This window comes from Pyrus communis, chromosome 16 (genome assembly GCF_963583255.1).
Source record: "Pyrus communis chromosome 16, drPyrComm1.1, whole genome shotgun sequence".
NCBI classification, from domain to species: Eukaryota; Viridiplantae; Streptophyta; class Magnoliopsida; order Rosales; family Rosaceae; genus Pyrus; species Pyrus communis.
Genome location: NC_084818.1, coordinates 14,335,727 through 14,354,206, shown reverse-complemented (window position 1 = coordinate 14,354,206; position 18,480 = coordinate 14,335,727). Strand labels below are relative to the sequence as shown.

At 34.8% G+C, this 18,480-nt stretch overlaps 1 protein-coding gene across 1 annotated transcript; it reads right to left on the bottom strand.

Annotated features, from left to right (window-relative positions):
• Window positions 1–4,711: 4,711 nt before the first annotated feature.
• Window positions 4,712–6,318, bottom strand: LOC137719415 (phenylacetaldehyde synthase-like). Its single transcript, XM_068458455.1, has one exon. The coding sequence runs from the start codon at window positions 6,248–6,250 to the stop codon at window positions 4,712–4,714; it is 1,539 nt and encodes a 512-aa protein (XP_068314556.1). The 5' UTR covers window positions 6,251–6,318.
• Window positions 6,319–18,480: the final 12,162 nt, after the last annotated feature.

The following is an 18,480-nucleotide window of genomic DNA, read 5'->3' as shown; positions in this document are numbered from 1 at the left end:
ATATGAAACTAGTACAGGTGAAGTAACAATTAGGTTTAGTAATTACAAGCAACTAGAATAAATAGAAGATGATGAAAGTGAGATAAAAAATGAAAGTATTCATATGACTTTTGATAATTTTGACATTAATTTAGTTGAGCAAAATTTTGATCATATTGTAGATAAGTTTATAGAAGATATTGATCATTTGGATGAAGAACAATATTTAGAAAAATATAAGACATAATTTAGGGCTACATAGAATTTCAGATGAAGAGATGAAAATTTTAATTTCAAAAATATGAGTAAAACATATTTTAGGATCAAAAGAATATAATAATTTATTAGAATTAAAAGCATAATGTAATCCAGCAGAAGAAAGTAGCACATCAGTAGTAGAAAATCCAAATCCAGGATACACAGATAGAACTGACCAATAATTTTTTAGACCAACAAATGAACAATATAATGAAAAAGCAAGAGTAGATTACATAGAAGAAAGTATAATAAAACCATCTAGAACAAATAGGATTCCATATTTGAGAGGGTTAGAACAAATTAATATAGCAGGAAATATATTAAACTTAGATAATGTAGATATACAAGATTGGGAGACAACAATTGAAAGATGAGAAAAAGGTTGCGTACATGCAACATTAATGTTAGATTTTAGTAATTCACAAAATATGTTAGATTATTTTGAACATACTTTAGATGGTTTAGTTTTTTATTATTTCTAGTCATGGAAAGTTCAAAATCCAGAATAGCATCAAGTAGCCAAAACACATTTTAATATTGATGGTTTTGTTACTTTGATTAAACAAGAATTTTTTGATCATAATAAGTTAGATGGCAGAGGCGAATAAGAACAGATAAGAACAATTAGGAATTTAGAACAGTTACAAATTTGTGATTTACAATATATAGTTGAGTATATAACAAACTTTTTTAAATATTTAGGAAGAACATGTAGAATTAGTGATATTAATTTATTAGATACTTATATGACAAAAATAAAGGGACCAATAGGAGAAAAGATTTGGAATGAATAGCAAAAGCATCCAAAGAAAAATGATATTGCAATAGGACTGATAATTCAACATGTATATGATATACTTAGACAAGAGTGTAGTCAAATAAAAGCTAAAAGGAAAGGAAGATTAGGAAACAATTTTACATGAGTTGTAAAAATATAGATTTACCACAATAGTATGGTTGTGATAAGAAAAATAAGCATAAGAAAATATACAAAAAGAAATATAAACCCTACAAACAGTAAAAGAATTTCAGCATAAGACCTTTAAGAACATATAGGAAGAGAAAATATATTCCAAAAAAATTTAGGAAAAAAAGTGGTAAACCTTGGATTAGAAAATATAAAGCACCAAAAGATAAGAGTAGTTGTAAATGTTATTCATGTGGAGAAGTTGCGCATATTATACCCAAATGTCCAAAATTAGGAAAACAGCCGAAAGAAAAAGTACATTTGATGGATTGTTTAAGTTAGAAGAAGATGAAGATATTTAGTCAATATACAATTTAGATGATTTAAGTGATAATGAGAGTATTTATAGTATAAAAAATATAAATATATAGATTCAGACTCTGAAGATTCAAGTAGTTCAAATAGTGATCTAGAAGAGTATATGTGTGCATTTATAGAAGAAACAACATGAACAAGAGTATAAATATATTAATTTAGGTTGGCCAGAAAAATATTATAAGTGTAGTAAATTAGTTGTAAATAAACACTATAATACATATTCAATATTGTGCGAAAAGTGGTATAATAATAAGTTATTAGAAATTAATTTAGCAGAATCATAAGAAAATACTAAAATATTAGGAAATATTGTTTATAGTATAGAAAACCAAAAAATAGTTCTTTAATTACTATAAATTGTGAAATAGAATTAACAAAAGAACATAAGATACAAACAACAACTATGATAGATAGAGAGAGTACAAAGAGTATCATAAGAGAAGAGTTAGTACCAGAAAAATATAGGCAAAAATTAGCAAAACCAGTAAGAATAACACAGTTTGATGATAGACCAGTTTATTTAACACATTGCATTAATAATGAGTCTATTAAAGTAGAAAAACAACAATTTAATTTACCATTAACCAGTAGGATTATACCCATTTATTTTAGGTTTAAACTTTTTGAAAAGTTTACAAGGTTTTTTATTTATGAATCCTAATGTAACATTTTTCAAAAAAGGCATTATAATAACTGACCAAAGTAATACTATAGATGTTACATCCCACAATGCCTAGGGGAGTGGATCCTATAAGCCTTATATGTATATTTCCATCTCTACCTAGCATGAGGCCTTTTGGGAGCTCACTGGCTTCGGGTTCCATGGGAACTCCGAAGTTAAGTGAGTAGCATGCGAGAGCAATCTTGGGATGGGTGACTCCCTGGGAAGTTGCTCATGAGTTCCTAGAAACAAAACCGTGATGGCGTGGTCGGGGCCCAAAGCGGACAATATCGTGCTACGATGGAGTCGAGCCCGGGATGTGGTGGGGGCCCGGGCTGGGATATGACAATTTGGTATTAGAGCCTAACCCTGGCCGTGTGTGTGCCGACGAAGACGTCGGACCTTTAAGAGGGGTGGATTGTTACATCCCACATCGCCTAGGGGAGTGGATCCTGTAAGATTATATGTATATTCCTATCTCTACCTAGCATGAGGCCTTTTGAGAGCTCACTGGCTTCGGGTTCCATGGGAACTCCGAAGTTAAGCGAGTAGCGCGTGAGAGCAATCCTAGGATGGGTGACCCCCTGGAAAGTTGCCCGTGAGTTCCCAGAAACAAAACTGTGAAGGCGTGGTTGGGGCCCAAAGTGGACAATATCATGCTATGGTGGAGTCGAGCCCGGGATGCGGTGGGGGCTCGAGGCGGGATGTGACAATAGAAACATACAAAAGCATAAATATAAAAGAGTCTACTGGCCAAAATAATTATTATTTAGAAAACTCAAAAGAAAATAATGAGAATAATAATATATAAGAGTTTGATGAAGAAATATTTGAACATCAATATCTGAATTTAGAAGAAGGAAAACGTATATTACAGTTAGATAGACCAAAGAGTTTAGAAGAATTGTTACAGTTAGTAGAACAAACTAGGATTATAGGAGAAGACCCACAGTTACATTGGAATAAAAGTAAAATACTAGCAAAATTAGATATAATTAATCCAGATTTAACCATAAAGACAACTGATAGATATACCTTGTAGTTTAATAGATAAACAAGAGTTTGAACAGCAAATAAAAGAGTTATTAAATTTAAAGTAATTAGATCCTCTAAGTCTAGACATAGATCAGCAGCATTTATAGTAAGAAAACATTTAGAACTAAATAGAGGTAAGGTTATAATAGTTTTATAATTACAATAGATTAAATGATAATACATATGAAAATAATTATAAATTACTAAATAAGGATGAACTTATAAATAAAATTCAAGAAAATAAATATTTTAGTAAATTTGATTGTAAATCAGGATTTTGGGAAATACGATTAGCAGAAGAATCAATTGAGTGGACAACTTTTACTTGTCCAGAAGGACATTTTAAGTGGCTTGTTATGCCATTTGGACATAAAAATGCTCTATCGATCTTTCAAAGAAAGATGAATCAAATTTTCAAGAAATATGATAATTTTTATAGTGTTTATGTAAATGATATTTTAGTACATAGTAAAAAGAGAAATGAACGTAGGAAGCATTTAGAGATAGTTTTACAAGAATTTATCAATAATGGAATTGTGATTAGCAAAATTAAAATAGCATTAGAAAAGCAAGATATAGAATTTTTAGGAATGTATATCAAGTCAGGTAATATAATTACAAGATCATATAGCTAAAAAGGTCTTAGAATTTCCAGATATAGAAGATAAGTAACAATTACAAGCATTTTTAGGATTGTTAAATTATGCAAGAAATTTTATCCCAGATTTAGGAAGAAAAATAACAGTATTACATAGTAAAAGTAGCAAAACAGGACAAAAATATTTTAATAATGAAGATATTAAATTATTTCAAAATATAAATGAAGAAGTTACTAAACTTAAGACATTAACATTACCATTAGATGATAGTTACAAAATAGTTGAAACAGATGCTTCATCATTAGGATGGGCAGGTATACTATACCAGAAAAAGTATAAGGGGTCACCAAAGTCTGACGAATAAGTTTGTATATATTCATCAGGAAAATTTAGTGATGTACAGTTAAGATTACCATCAACAGACTTAGAAATTTTAGGAATAATTAACTCACTTGAAGCATTTTCTTTATTTTTACATAATGAAGTATTTACGATTAAAACAGATTGTCAAAATATAGTTTCTCATTACAAAAAAATGTATGCTAATAAATAGGCAGCCGGAAGATGGGTTAATTTATTGATTCAATTACAGGAAATGGTTTTAAACCAATTTTTGAACATATAAAAGGAAATGACAATACATTAGTTGATATTTTATCAAGATTAATTTGTTGAACATGAATGAAATATTGTGGACCATCATCCTCAAATGACACAAGACCACGAGGCAGAAGAGCATCATTCAATAGCATAATGATGTACTATGGACCTCTGGATTCCAAAATAACATAAATAGACCAGCATCAGCACCAGTACCAACTTTCAAATTTAATGGCAACATTGTTGAAGGAATTAGAAATCCAACTCTGAGGTATAAATCAAGAGTACCAGGGCTTATATATTATTTTTCATGAGGATGGCATCTGCATGCTCCTGAACCAACTTCCAGGCCATGGCTATGTGTTTTTCTTCCGTCAGCGTTACACCGATTGCGCACCGTATCACATACATACCTCCAACCACAGCGTGAGTCATGAACGCATGACCTGATGCATTGATGCCCTCCAGTAACTTTCGATTAACCTCGTCTATACGGTTTTCGACATTAATCTCATCATCACTAATTATTATTGCAGCAGACGGTGAAACCCTAAAACAAACCAGGGAGAAAACCCTAGGCACCACAACCTCAAACCTTCTGTCCGTGGAAACAAGCTCTTCAAAAAGCGTGGCCATTTTGACGTGGCTCCTGAGAAAGTTCCTAAGGTTAACAGAGCCATAGCTCTTAAGCACAAGCCATAGTTTCATGGCCCGGAACCTCCGGCTTAGGGCTATTTGCCAGTCTTTGTAGTCCACCACTTGCTTTGAGTCAGTGGCCTTGTTCCTCAAATACTCGGGATTAGTTGACAGTGAACTCGTTAATGTGCTTGGATCTTTAACCCAAACACAGCAACAGTCGAGTGCAGTGAACAGCCATTTGTGCGCATTAAGACTGAATGAATTCGCACCCTCAACACCATCAATGAAATGGCGAAATTCGGGGCAAATGCAGGCACTTCCTGCATATGCCGCATCCACATGAACCCATATGCCATAATATTTTGCCACTTGGCATAGTGAGTCCAGTGGATCAACCGCAGCGGTCGCAGTTGTACCAACGGTAGCACATAGAAACAATGGCACTAGCCCAGCTTCAACATCTGAAGAAATTGCCAATTTTAAGCATTCAGGTGATAAGGCAAATGATGTTGACTTTGTAGTTTTGATGACCCGGAAATTGTTTGGGTTGATACCAACAATTTGGCAAGCTTTTTGAAGTGCACTGTGTGTTTGATCTGACCCGTACACAACTAGCTTCTGCATGTTGTCTAGACCAATTTGCCTTAGCATTTGATCCCTGGCAGCTACCATGGTGCAAATAATGGCCTCACAAGTACTACCATGTATTACACCGCCACCATTGCCAGAGAAAAGGAAAGACTTGGGAAGTGTAAGCAGGTTTCCAAGCCAATCCATGACAATGCTTTCGAGCTCAGTTACAGCTGGTGATGATACCCAACTGAATCCCACCACGTTGAATCCAGTGCAAAGCAGTTCACCAAGAAACCCAGCAATGCTAACATTTGAAGCAAAGTATGCAAAGAAGCTAGGACTTTGCCAATGTGTCAGGCCAGGCACAATGTGATTCTGCACATCTTGGAGGATGGATTCAATGGGCTCTGGGTTAGCTGGGGCAGACTCCGGCAAGCACTTCCGGAGATAACCCGGTTCAACTTGACTTAGGACTGGGTACTTCTCTATATTTTGGTAGTAATCTGCTATGAAGTCTACCATCATGTGGCCTTGCCTCCTGAATTCCACAGGGTCCAGAGCGCTAGGCATGTCTGTGGGGGAGGAATTAATATTGCTTTCTTGTGGGTTGAGGCCACCCATTTGGGATATTGGACGCGAAACTGGAGGATAGATAAATAGAAGACTGATTGAGTAGAAATAATGGTACTAATTGGTTTCGATGCGTTGAGTTCCAATCAAGGATGAATTCAAGTGCTTATTATAGTGGTTTCGAGCACATGTGGGATTAAACAAAGAGAAACGGGTCTTTTAATTAGTGGCGTGGATCACATTGGGGATATAAATCCAGTTTCATTGTCTACTATTAGGTATAGCCCACATACATGTAAGGCCTTGGGAGTTAAATCCCCAACTTTTGAACAAACGATATTATCTACACTAAAATGGTGGAGGAGTGAGTTAAGCTTCATAATGGACTAGCAATAATGTGGTTTAAATTCGCATTTGACGAGAATCGAAACCTAAGACCTCTCATTTACAAGTTGACGCAGCATGAAACGATATATGAAAGGGTTACCATTGTAATTCCTTATAGACCAAAGTCTGGAGTCCACCAGAAAGTTGAGAAAATCCCAAACGATAATTTGATAATTGATTCAGATGAAAGATGCTTAGAAATGAGAAGCCAATGGCTTAAAATGAACAAATTACAACCCTTTGGGGCATCTCAAAAGACTTAGGTAATTAAGATGAAAACTAAAAGATAAATAATGAAGCCCTTGAAACCCCAAAAGACGAATAATAAAAAGCTCAATTTATTAGTAAACTACTGCTGCTATTGATGAATTTATGCAAAAGATGGTTCAAGCCACTTTTGTAGGAGAATTGAACACCACTTCTGTGACTGCGTCACGATCCCAATTATGACACAAGAATATTTGTTGCTGCCTTTTACGTCATCATATCGAATGAATCCAACATTTATCAACTTTGATTCTTCTTTTCCAGATTTTGAAACATTTTATTTTCTTTTTCTTTTTCTTTCTTTGTTGGAAGTGACGTATATCTTGTCCTACATCAGACTTCTCCACTGAAAATAACTTGCCCTCGAGTTCATCTTGAAAAGAACTAGGGTTGATATAAATCTTGATGAGTAAATAAACTCTTCAATCTGAGGAACCCAATATTTTTTGTATTTATTTGGAATCACAAATGAACTAATAGCATACAAAAGATTATAATATACAACTTCATAATCTAACCCCTTCTTGGTTAAATCTTCTTGCACTCCAAATATACTTCTTTTCTTGCAATTTAATTCCACATCAACTTTGTCTCCTGCAACCATGTCAATCATAATATTTTCAGATTGAACAATACGTTGATTTTCATGGATGCGTTCTTGGGGAATTTCAACTTACATGATCTTGTCGTCATCAATATTGATAGGATCAATAACTTTTTTTTCTTGAATTTCTTCTTCCATCTTTTCTTTGCATGTGGGATCATCAAATAATTTTTCTTCTACTAACTTTTTTTTTTTCAAAATAAACATTTTCAGTTTTTAAAAGATACAAATCATATTCAAACAAGAACCATACCTTAACAATAACTCTCTTCATCATACACCAAGATTGGATATGATTCTTTCCTTCTTTCTTTCATGCCTTTTGCAAACTATCCCACCAAAAAGCAAGATTTCCCTTTTAATGAAGAGCAGCTCTCTTGACTATCTTCTCCACTGGAATAGTAACTTCTTCGAAGAATTTCTCTACAATTGCAACCCAATCAAGAAAATCTTCAATGCATTCACCAACCTCAAAATCAAGAATCTTCTGAATATCAAGTTGACTAGTCTGGCTTAAGGCAAATCCTCCAGCATATTCCCCATCAACAAAAGACTTTTTGCAACCACCATAGAAGATTAGGGATGGCAACGGTTCGGTTTGGGGACGGAAATGCTATATCCATCCCCATAACCATGAAAATTAACCATACCCATAACCGCAAAGTAACCATCGGGGATTATCCATAACCATATCCACCGGGTAACGGATTTTCAATCAGTTATCGGTTATATCCATCTTCGTCAAAAAAAAAAAAAAATTATATTCATCCAATTGACGCACTTTAAATTTTAGTAGATACTAATTTTGCCATTAAATAGCCACATCCAATTACAAAAAACGTAACAATATATATTTGAAGTTGTCCATGATAAGCCAATATGATAAATTGGTCCAATAAAAAAGAAAAAGAGGACAAAAACAAATACGAAGGGAAGATAAAACATGTAAACTAAATATATGACAACTATCAAGAAGACAATTATTGATTTAATTTTGCATAATTCTATGGGCTCATAACATATGTAATAAACTGAAAAACTGACGCTAATTGATGATTTGCATGAATCAAATAACATGAAAAAGAATGAAAGATTACCTATTGAGCTTACAACATGCACCAATTTCTTGATAGTGAGACTCTTGAAGAGAGATGAATCTGATAAACTTTGAACATTTGATAATTGATATATAAAATGATTCAATGAATTAATTTGGTTGAGTATAACAATAAGAGTATTGAATTGATGAGGTTGTTGGTATGCCCCATGTATGATGTTTGGTGCATAATAAAGATTGTATAGGGTTTAATGCATGCATAATGAATTAGTACTATAGGGATATGAATAATTGAATACGTTGTGGGCATGATTCCAAGACTTCAAAAGGCATAATTGAATAAAATAAAAAAAAAATATTTATATAATATTCGGATCGAATTCGGGTACGGATATGGATTGGGTACCCCTATAACCATATCCAAAACCATAACCAAATAAAGTTAACGGTTTTTCCCCATATCCAAACCATACCCGAATTTTGACTTAGGTGATTAAGAAGAAAACTAAAAGATAGATAATAAAACCCTTGAAACCCCAAAAGACGAATAATAAAAAGCTCCATTTATTAGTAAACAGCTGCTATTAATGAATATATGCAAAAGATGGCTCAAGCCACTTTTGTAGAAGAATTAAACACCACTTCTATGACCATGTTACGATCCCAATTCTGACACCAGAATATTTGTTGCTGCCTTTGACGTTGCCATATCAAATGAATCCAACATCTCTTCTTTTCTAGAATTTGAAACATTTTATTTTATTTTTCTTTCTTTATTGGAATTTACCTGTATCTTGTTCTATATCACAAGTGAAGAGAAATACCACTAGACCATAACACTAAGTGATAGCTAAATTCCCAACTTAGCCCTTTTTTTTTCAAAGCTCATCTCCAATGGTGTGGTGTACAGAATCTACCCACAATGCCTAATTTTTTGGGAATGCTAGCAAACTTTCTACTAACCCTTACATTTGGATGCTTTCAATTTATCAAGTCATATGTCATTTTCAAAGCACACTAGACGTTTAACACTTTTCAACTGTCTAGTAGTATTCCTCTTCACTTGTGAGTGAGAGGTCTTAGGTTCGATTCTTGCCAATGGCGAAGTTGAATCACATTATTATGGCATGCTCATTGTAATGCTTAGCCCACTCCACCACCCTCTTAGTATAGATACTATCGTTTATTAAAAAAAAATAATAATAATTTTCGATGAAAATTTGACTTTGCCCTTTAAAATTCATTTTCTCTCACCTCTAGCCCATCATATTTAAATTTCCTGAGAAAAACCCATTGATTAGGCTCCAACTAAGCAAGTTTCTTTTAACTTGCTTGATGACTCAAATTATGTATAATTTATCTCCCAAGAATACCCGCATTATAATTTAACTTGATTATTGGGGTGGGATTTTATGGAATTTAATGTTATTTGTCTTTAATTGATGAGAGCCCGTCTGGTATTCTATTAGAGTTCAAGATTTTTAACTTAAAAGCAGTTTCTCAACTCACAACACAACTCAAAAACTTGTTTTGTTTGGTAAACTTGTTTTGCAAAATTTGAACTAAAAAATAACTCAAAAACTAGCCTAAAATCCAAGAACAATAAAAGGTCTGGTTTTACTATTTTTTTTTCTTCTTCACGACATCTGTAGGACCTTGGCGTCGAGGCAGGCGACACCAAACATCCACTAAGAGTAATTGGCAGTGATGAGAGATATGTTTCTGAAGACTGAGAGAGATGTTCCTGCAACCATGACACGGATCTTTCCGGGGGCTGAGATATTTTCTTCCCACTATTCCCGGCCCACCATCCTCTCACTCTAATCACGTCGTCAAGGTATTCGGTCTTGGGAAGTATTTTCTAGGTCGCTTCTCGGATCTTAACCCGACCTTAATATCCTCCCTTAGCGACCGCCACCTAATGATTTTGTACAAACAAGTTTTTTAGGGTTATATAACCTAAATTCTTTAAGATTTAAAATAGTTTCTACGTTAGTTACCAAACAATTTTTTGGTTTGTAAAAAAAAAATTGTTCTTGAGAGAAGTTCATCCAAGTTATTATTTTAAGGAATTATAAATTTTTTTTGGTAGGATACCAAACAGGCTCTTAGCTTTCTCAAATGTTTTTGCTCTCACAATGGTTTTTCAAATGGATTTCAGTCTGTCACTTTTTTTAAAAACTTGTTCAAAATGCTTTTACAATCTGTGAATCTTTTGAAATAGTTTTCAAATCAATATCAATCTGTCACTTTTATTTTCAACTTGTTCAAAATTCTTTTACAATTTGTGAGTCTTTTGTTCTTTCAATTGTTGGAGCTTGTGAGATTAGTTTTTCATGGTTCAAGTTCTATCAGACCCTTTTTCAGGTTTTGATTTATTATGTCTCAGTTGTTTTTTTACTTTTTCCTTTTTTTTTTTTTTTTTTGAATTACTCGATTTGCTTCAGTGCCTGCTATAAATTATTGTAACTTTGATGTTTTATATTAGTATTAAAAAATATATATATATATATATATATATATCAGTTTTTTTTTTTTTTTTTTTTTTTTTGAATTACTCGATTTGCTTCAGTGCCTGCTATAAATTATTGTAACTTTGATGTTTTATATTAGTATTAAAAAATATATATATCAGTTTTTTTTTTTTTTTTTTTTTTTTTTTTTTTTTTTTTTTAATTCCTAGGTTTGCTTCAGTGCGTTCTACAACCCAACCTTATTATTCGCTTTAGTTGGTAATTGGATACGAGCTCGACAACTCATATCTACACGTCTTCGGTTGTGCTGTCTATGTGCCAATTACGCTGCCCATACATACGAAAATGGGTCCTTAGAGAATGCTAAGAATCAATGTCGAATATGATTCTCCTTCATTCATTTGCTACTTAGAACCTTTGACGGGCGATCTCTTTACCACTTATTTCATGGATTGTCACTTTTATAAGACAATATTGTCACTCATAGAAGGAGATAAGAACATCACCGTTTCGGAACATTGATGCGAATTATCATTTTGGATCCTCGATCGCACAGTCTGAAACAGAAGTGCGAAGAATCTTAGATCTTCATAGAGTTGTTCAAAGCATGCCGGATGTCTTTACCAATCTAGCGAAAGTGATGAGATCATATAGATCAACTATAAATGCGCCTGCAAAGATCGACGTACTACATCAACATCAAACCCTTATCCTAGAAGGATAGGATGCCATAAGCGTGTTAAGTAAATTGCCCCACCTCACGATGTGACCAACACTTTGGTGGTTGACCAATCATCTACTCCTACCGAGAAGCATGGTCTACTAACATGAATCTGACTATCACATACTCATCTTATCTAATGCATGCTAGTATTTTAGATTATGGAAGTGTCCTAAAAGAGACGAATCCTCCTCTAAAAAAATAGAGAGTTTTTAGTCAACTATGCTAGCTTGGATGATATTTAGGCAAAGAATAAGATGATAATTGAGAACGCATTAGCATATGCAGTAGCTACTGAAGTCATGTATAGCGATGACATTGAATCCCATTCCATTGATGAATGTCGACATCGAATAGATTGGTCAAACTAGAAACAAGCTATACAAATTTAACTTGATTCACTTACGGAACGCAAGGTGTTTGAGCTTGTAGTTCTTACATTGCAGCATGTGAAGCTCATTGAATATAAGTGGGTTTTTACAAGAAAGCGTAATGAGAAGAATCACATTGTACGATTGAAGGCTCGCCTTGTTACTTAAGGATTTTCTTAGCGTCTTGGAATTGACTATAACGAAACTTATTAGCTAATCATTGATGTGATAACATTTTACTACCTTATCAGTTTGGTAGTTTCCGAAAAACTGAACATACAACTCATGACGTGATAACTGTGTATCTTATAGGGATCTTGATACAGAAGCTATATGAAAGTTCCAGAAGGATTTCCTTTGACTACATCAGATAGCTCTAGGCCATGAAACAATCTTATGGTTAGATTGAGGCGTTCGCTCAACGGACTAAAGCAATCCGGGTATATATGGTATAATCGTATGATCGAGTATTTGAATAGTTAGGGATATGCAAACAATGAACTACTACCTTGCATGTTTATTAAAAAGTCACATTCTGGATTTGCTTACAGTTTATGCCGATGACATGAATCTCATCTGGATTCTAGAAGAGCTTGCGACAACTACCGAGCACCTGAAGTAGAATTTCAGATGACGGATCTAGGAAAAACTCAATACTATCTCACCTTGGAGATCGAGCATCGTTCAACTGGTCTTCTTGTTCATCAATCAAACTACACCCAGAAGGTGTTGTGTAAATTTAATGAAGATAAAAAGTGAAGCCTTCGGGTACTCCTATGGTCGTCCTAACACTAGATGCAACACAAGATCATTTCCATCCTAAGGAGGATGTGCAAGAGATCTTGGAATCAGAAGCTGTTTACCTTAGTGCAATTGGCGCATTATTGTACTTAGCTCAGTGTACAAGACCAGACATCTCCTTCTCTATGAATCTTTTAGCGAGATACATTAAATACCTCTTATGCTACCTCAAAGGTACAAAAAATTTGGGTTTGTTTTATCCCAATGAATCCTCAAGTGGAGCGGCCGCCCCCTCAATTCTCGAGGTCATTCTCGCCTAGTTGGTTATTCTGACATAGGGTACTTGTTTGACCTGCACAAGGTATGTTCTCAAACAGGTTACGTCTTTATCATTGGAGACACCGCAATATTTTGAAGGTTAACCAAACAGGCCTTAGTTGCGACTTCTTTGAACCTGCTGAATACTTGCTCTACATGAAGTGACTCGGTGCTTTTGGTTTAGAGTAGCTATGGAACATATTCGAAACACCCACGGACTTTCTTCCATCGTTGACATTCCTACAATGATGTATGAAGATAATGCAGCATGTATCAAACAATCCAAGAAGGGATATATCAAAGGAGACAACCCAAAGCATATTGCACTGAAATTTTTTTCTCTCATCAGCATAAGAAATATTAGAACATTGACGTCAAGCAAATCTGTTCTCATGATAACCTGGCTGACCTTTTCATCAAGTCACTACCGAAGTCTGCTTTCTAGAAAATTGTTCAAGGAACTAGTATGTGTAAGCTTTCTGAGTTGTAGGATTGTTAGTTCTTTTTGGTATTATGCCAAACTCATGGGGAGTATCCTGAAATATACTCACTTTGCCTTAATGTACTCTTTACCCTACAATTAGGAGCATTTTTCCTTTGGATTTTTGCTACCTAACTAGGTTTTGACGTGGCACCCATTATTGGCTAGTCATACCCTTGTGTACATCCTGTAGGTGTTTGTATTGGCTTTGCATCCAAGTCACTGCTTTCCTTTGACTAAGGGGTTTTGTCCCATATTGGATTTTACCATAGCTAGATTTTGTGAGACTTGTTTCCATATGCAAGTTCAATGTTTTAGACTAGCGTGTTCCCTAGATCAGTGCCGATGAATCGACTTCCTCAATTATTCCAAACCTGATGTCACATCTACTTGAGGACGAGTTACTTGGAGGACAAGTTAATCATCTCCTAAATAGATTTGGTTTCTAGATTATCCATTATGCTCGTAATGCTTTCCTTAAAGGTTGTACTTACTTGGAGGACAAGTTAATCATCTCCTCTTGGTTTACTATAAATAAAGTCGATGCATAGGGAGAATCACACAATCCTCAAGTATTCTACTATTTCTCTTTTCTCTCTCTATCTCAGATAAAATACGCAACAACAATTCCTAGATATTAGGTAGATTTTAAATATTGAAATATTCAAAATTCAAAATTAAAATAAAAATTTATATTAAGGGGTAAAATGAGTATAAAGAAAAAAATCAGCACATGCCTTCCACTAGGGGGCTGAAAAATTGAGTGTGGTGTAATAATACAAGAATCACACTCCTATAGTGGGCTAAAATTATGAATGCAATGAGACTGATTCTTATTTTTAAGTTCAATATATTGAACTCATGATGTAATTCATGGACAATAAATGATCAATTATTTGAGGGGAGAGAGAGGAGAATAACCAATCATAAATTAGAGAAAAGAAAAACAAATAGGTCCCACAATTAATATATAAAACTCGACTCTATTAAAATGCACACCATTGTACCACTAATTTTATAAAAACCAAACTCAGACTGACTGATTCCTTATATAGGAATCAAACTCACCTAAATCACTATACAAAGCCTTAGGTACACCAACCAACTATTAAGTATTTCAAATATATGTAAACACATGGTGTTTTTGTTACAGATTCACTAAGCCTGTTAAGATGTGTTGCATAATCTATTTCGTTTTGTATGGAATAAAAAGAAAAATTGTTTACCTTTTTCTCTCTTCTCTCCCTCATCTACCCTCATCCAAGAACCTTAATTCACAAACCCTAGCTCTTTGCCGCTGGCCCTTCCTTTTGGTTGGGGTCGGTGGCAACCTTTTAGCTTTAAATTTTTTTGCAATTTCTTCTTACCCTACTATCTTTGCTTTCCTTTTAACTTGTTAATTTATTGTCATTTTGTTCTTTGAGCTGAGTCTCACCTACCTTTGAGCTTTGCCCATACCCGCTTAGGTTACGACTCAATTAGACAGAAAATAGATAACTTTCATTTTACATTTTATTTTTTACATTAAATTATTAGGGACTTATTGTATGCTTAAATGAACACACATTATATGTTTGTTCCCTATGTTTTCATTATGTTTCAATACTTCATAATATATATATATATATATATATATATATATATATATATATCATTCTACTTTGTAATTTATGATGAAATTATATATATTTTAAGTATAAACAGACACTTATATACACGAAATATAATAGATTTACTTAAATCCGTCTAGTCCGCCTAGGCACACGCCTAGCCATCTAGGCGCTAGGCCCCAACATGCTGCCCGACTAGCGTCTAGCGTCTTTTAGAGTCGCAAGTCATTGTTCACCGACCTTGCTACTCGAATCATCGAGCATTTTCTCCATGGATCTCATTTGGAGACATGCTTGAGGTTTGGGTGGCTCTTGAAGTGCATTTAGCAGTATTTGGTAGGATTATGAGAGCGCTCATAGCACGGATGGCTTGCCCACCCCCATTTTTCTTTTGTCCCTTTTTGTTCGTTGGCTCTTCTTCACAGTGGCGGTGGCTTCGCAATGGTGGTGCGGCTATTTGGGTGGTGGCTGCTGCTTTCCCTACCCAAGATCTAGGGTTCTATTTTAGTGCTGTTATGAAACCTCTTATTGGGCTCGTTTTCATGTATTTTCTTTGTTTTGAGTTGTACTCTTACTTGGTTGTTTTGAATTATTTTTCGACTTTCCTAACCTCAGATTAGTATTTTATTTAATGAAATTAGCTATGCTTGACAAAAAAAAAAAAAAAATGTTTAGTGAATCTAACCTCGGATTAGTATTTTATTTAATGAAATTAGCTATGCTTGACAAAAAAAAAAATGTATAGTGAATCTTATCGCCATAGCAACCAAGAGAAAGAGCTCAATTGCTTAGAGATTTGCAGCCGCACGATGAGGTTGAATCGATGATGCTAGATACTTCACGGAGTACTTCTGACAAGGTCAAATAAAAGTAATCGATGACGCAAACGGACTTCCCGTGGACTAGTACGGAATGGGCCCACAGCGGCCGAAGGCTTTGTTTGGTTCCAAGAGTGCATACCGACGGCCACTGCTGTGTGACAATTGCGGGAGAGAATCCAAAGGTCCCAAAGAACTTTTTACTAATGAATCGCTGGACCCGTTAGAACACCTTCCGAAGGTGACCGTCGAAGTATTCGTTCACACATATATGCTAGTTGAAAGTTGAAACCATGTGTAAAAGAGCTAAGCAACAAGATCCTCTTTTCTTTTTTTTTTGTTTTTTATGAAGTACGGTGTTCGCAAAAGTCAATTGTTAGCACCGTTCGCGTCCCTACTCACGTGCTTGTATTCGATTTTGCCGTAAGTACTCCATAAAGTATCTTAGCCTCATCGATTAGTACAGCAGAAAAGGAGTGATGAATCAGTTTCTTATGTTCAATCTTTGGAGCTGCAAATGTCGAAGCACATTTGAGATCTTTGTCTAGCTGCTACAGCGACAAGATTCAGTAAACGATTTTCCTACTACAATACGAAAAGTCGAAAAAAGCAGAATTGTACGGTGTAAAAAGGAAAACCAACCATGTGACTTCAATAAGGACAGGTTCCATCAGGCCAAAAAACAAAGGAGAACAAACTCCAAAGCAAAGGCCAATACGCAAAGAGAAACCCAGCATGTGAATTATATGGAGAGTTTTTCAATTTAAACACTTCCACCTATTTAAGTTCATCCACTTTTTTATCTACTCATTAAAAATTTTGAATTCTGTTGTAAGCCTAATTTACTGAATCATATAAAGGATAAAGAAAGAAGGGGTGCGGCATAGTAGAGAGAAAGAGAAAGAGATGTGTAATTGTGAGGTGTGTTCTATTCCACACCATTGTGCCTTTATTTATAGTAGTAAAAAAGGTTAATTCCTTAACCTAATACGATTACAACTCTAATAGGATAATATCTAGTGTAAGAGATATGATAGAATCCCATAAAGATATCCTAGATATGTTAGGATTTATACAATCACATTCCTAATCTAATAGGACTGCAACACTCCCCCTTGAGTGTGTAAATACTTAAACAAATGGTGCATCAGGTCTTCGATGAAGAAAGTACAGTTGATGAAATTGTCGGTACAATGAGCGAATGCGAGTCCCAAATCAACGGAATAATGCATAAAAGGTAAAACTCACAAAACCTCGCTATGGTAAAACCCCAAGATGGGAGAAAAACCCATAGACTAAGGAGAAAAGTGAGAAGTTGCATTAAGTCAAAACTAAACGTCTTCTGGACGTAAGTAGAAAAAGCTCACAAGGGTATGATTAACCTAGGATGAGTGCCTCGTCAAAACCTAGTTAGATCCACATTCATCGTCCACATAGGAGCCACATCATGCTTTAATGGATTTACTAACGTTCAACCTAACAAAAGTATGAATTTATGAGAATAACGTAACTTTAGGTATGAGACTAGGAAGAAAAAAAACTTATTGTATGAAAGTTTGAAAACCATGATAATTTGAGGGTAGTAAAGTGATAATTACCCTATTAATTAATTAAAAATGGAGTTGTTACATAATATTCAATATTACGAAATTGGCTTTTAAGGCACAACTCAACATTTTTCACTTGACAAATGACTATGAGAAAGAATCTTGATAGTTATTGTAGTGACTCATAACAATGCTTCGACGATTGCCAGATCATCAAAGTATGGTGCAGTCTTTCTCCCGGTGCCTTTATGGTCAGTGGCGAAGCCATAAAACCAAATTGGGAGTGGCCTTTAAGTCATAAAAAGAAATTAGCCTTTGAAAAATAATTAATGAAGAAAAATTAAAGGTTTTGTTTTCTGTATTTGCATGGAAAATTCTAACCAAACAAGAATGGTGGAGCAGCCAAGACAGATTGATTGGTTATCCGTCGGTGTACAGGACTGTCTAACAGAAGAGACTAAACCGTCCAACAGGGGCGGCACACCTTTCAGGGATATTGACTCGACGCCCTTAAGTACGTCTATCCTTGCAGGCATGTTTGCAGCTGGTATATAATCTTGTCACTTTAATTAGAATAGAGGAATGCGTCAGGAGCAACATTTTGAAACCTAGAATTCATTGCACTTGCTTATCACTCTTGTGCGGTACAAAGATCGAGATGAGACATAGCGGGCAACGTCCACGCAAATTCGCGTCATTTTAAAGGAACGTTGACGTTCTTATCTCCCTCTAACAGCAGGAAGACTGTCTTATTGAAGTGACAATCCGCAAATGAGCAATAAAAAGATTGCTTGCTAGGGCTTTAAGAGAGCTAGTGTGAAGGAGAATCGTAATCGACAAAGATTCACATCCTTTTTTTAGGACCTATATTGGTACATTGCGATG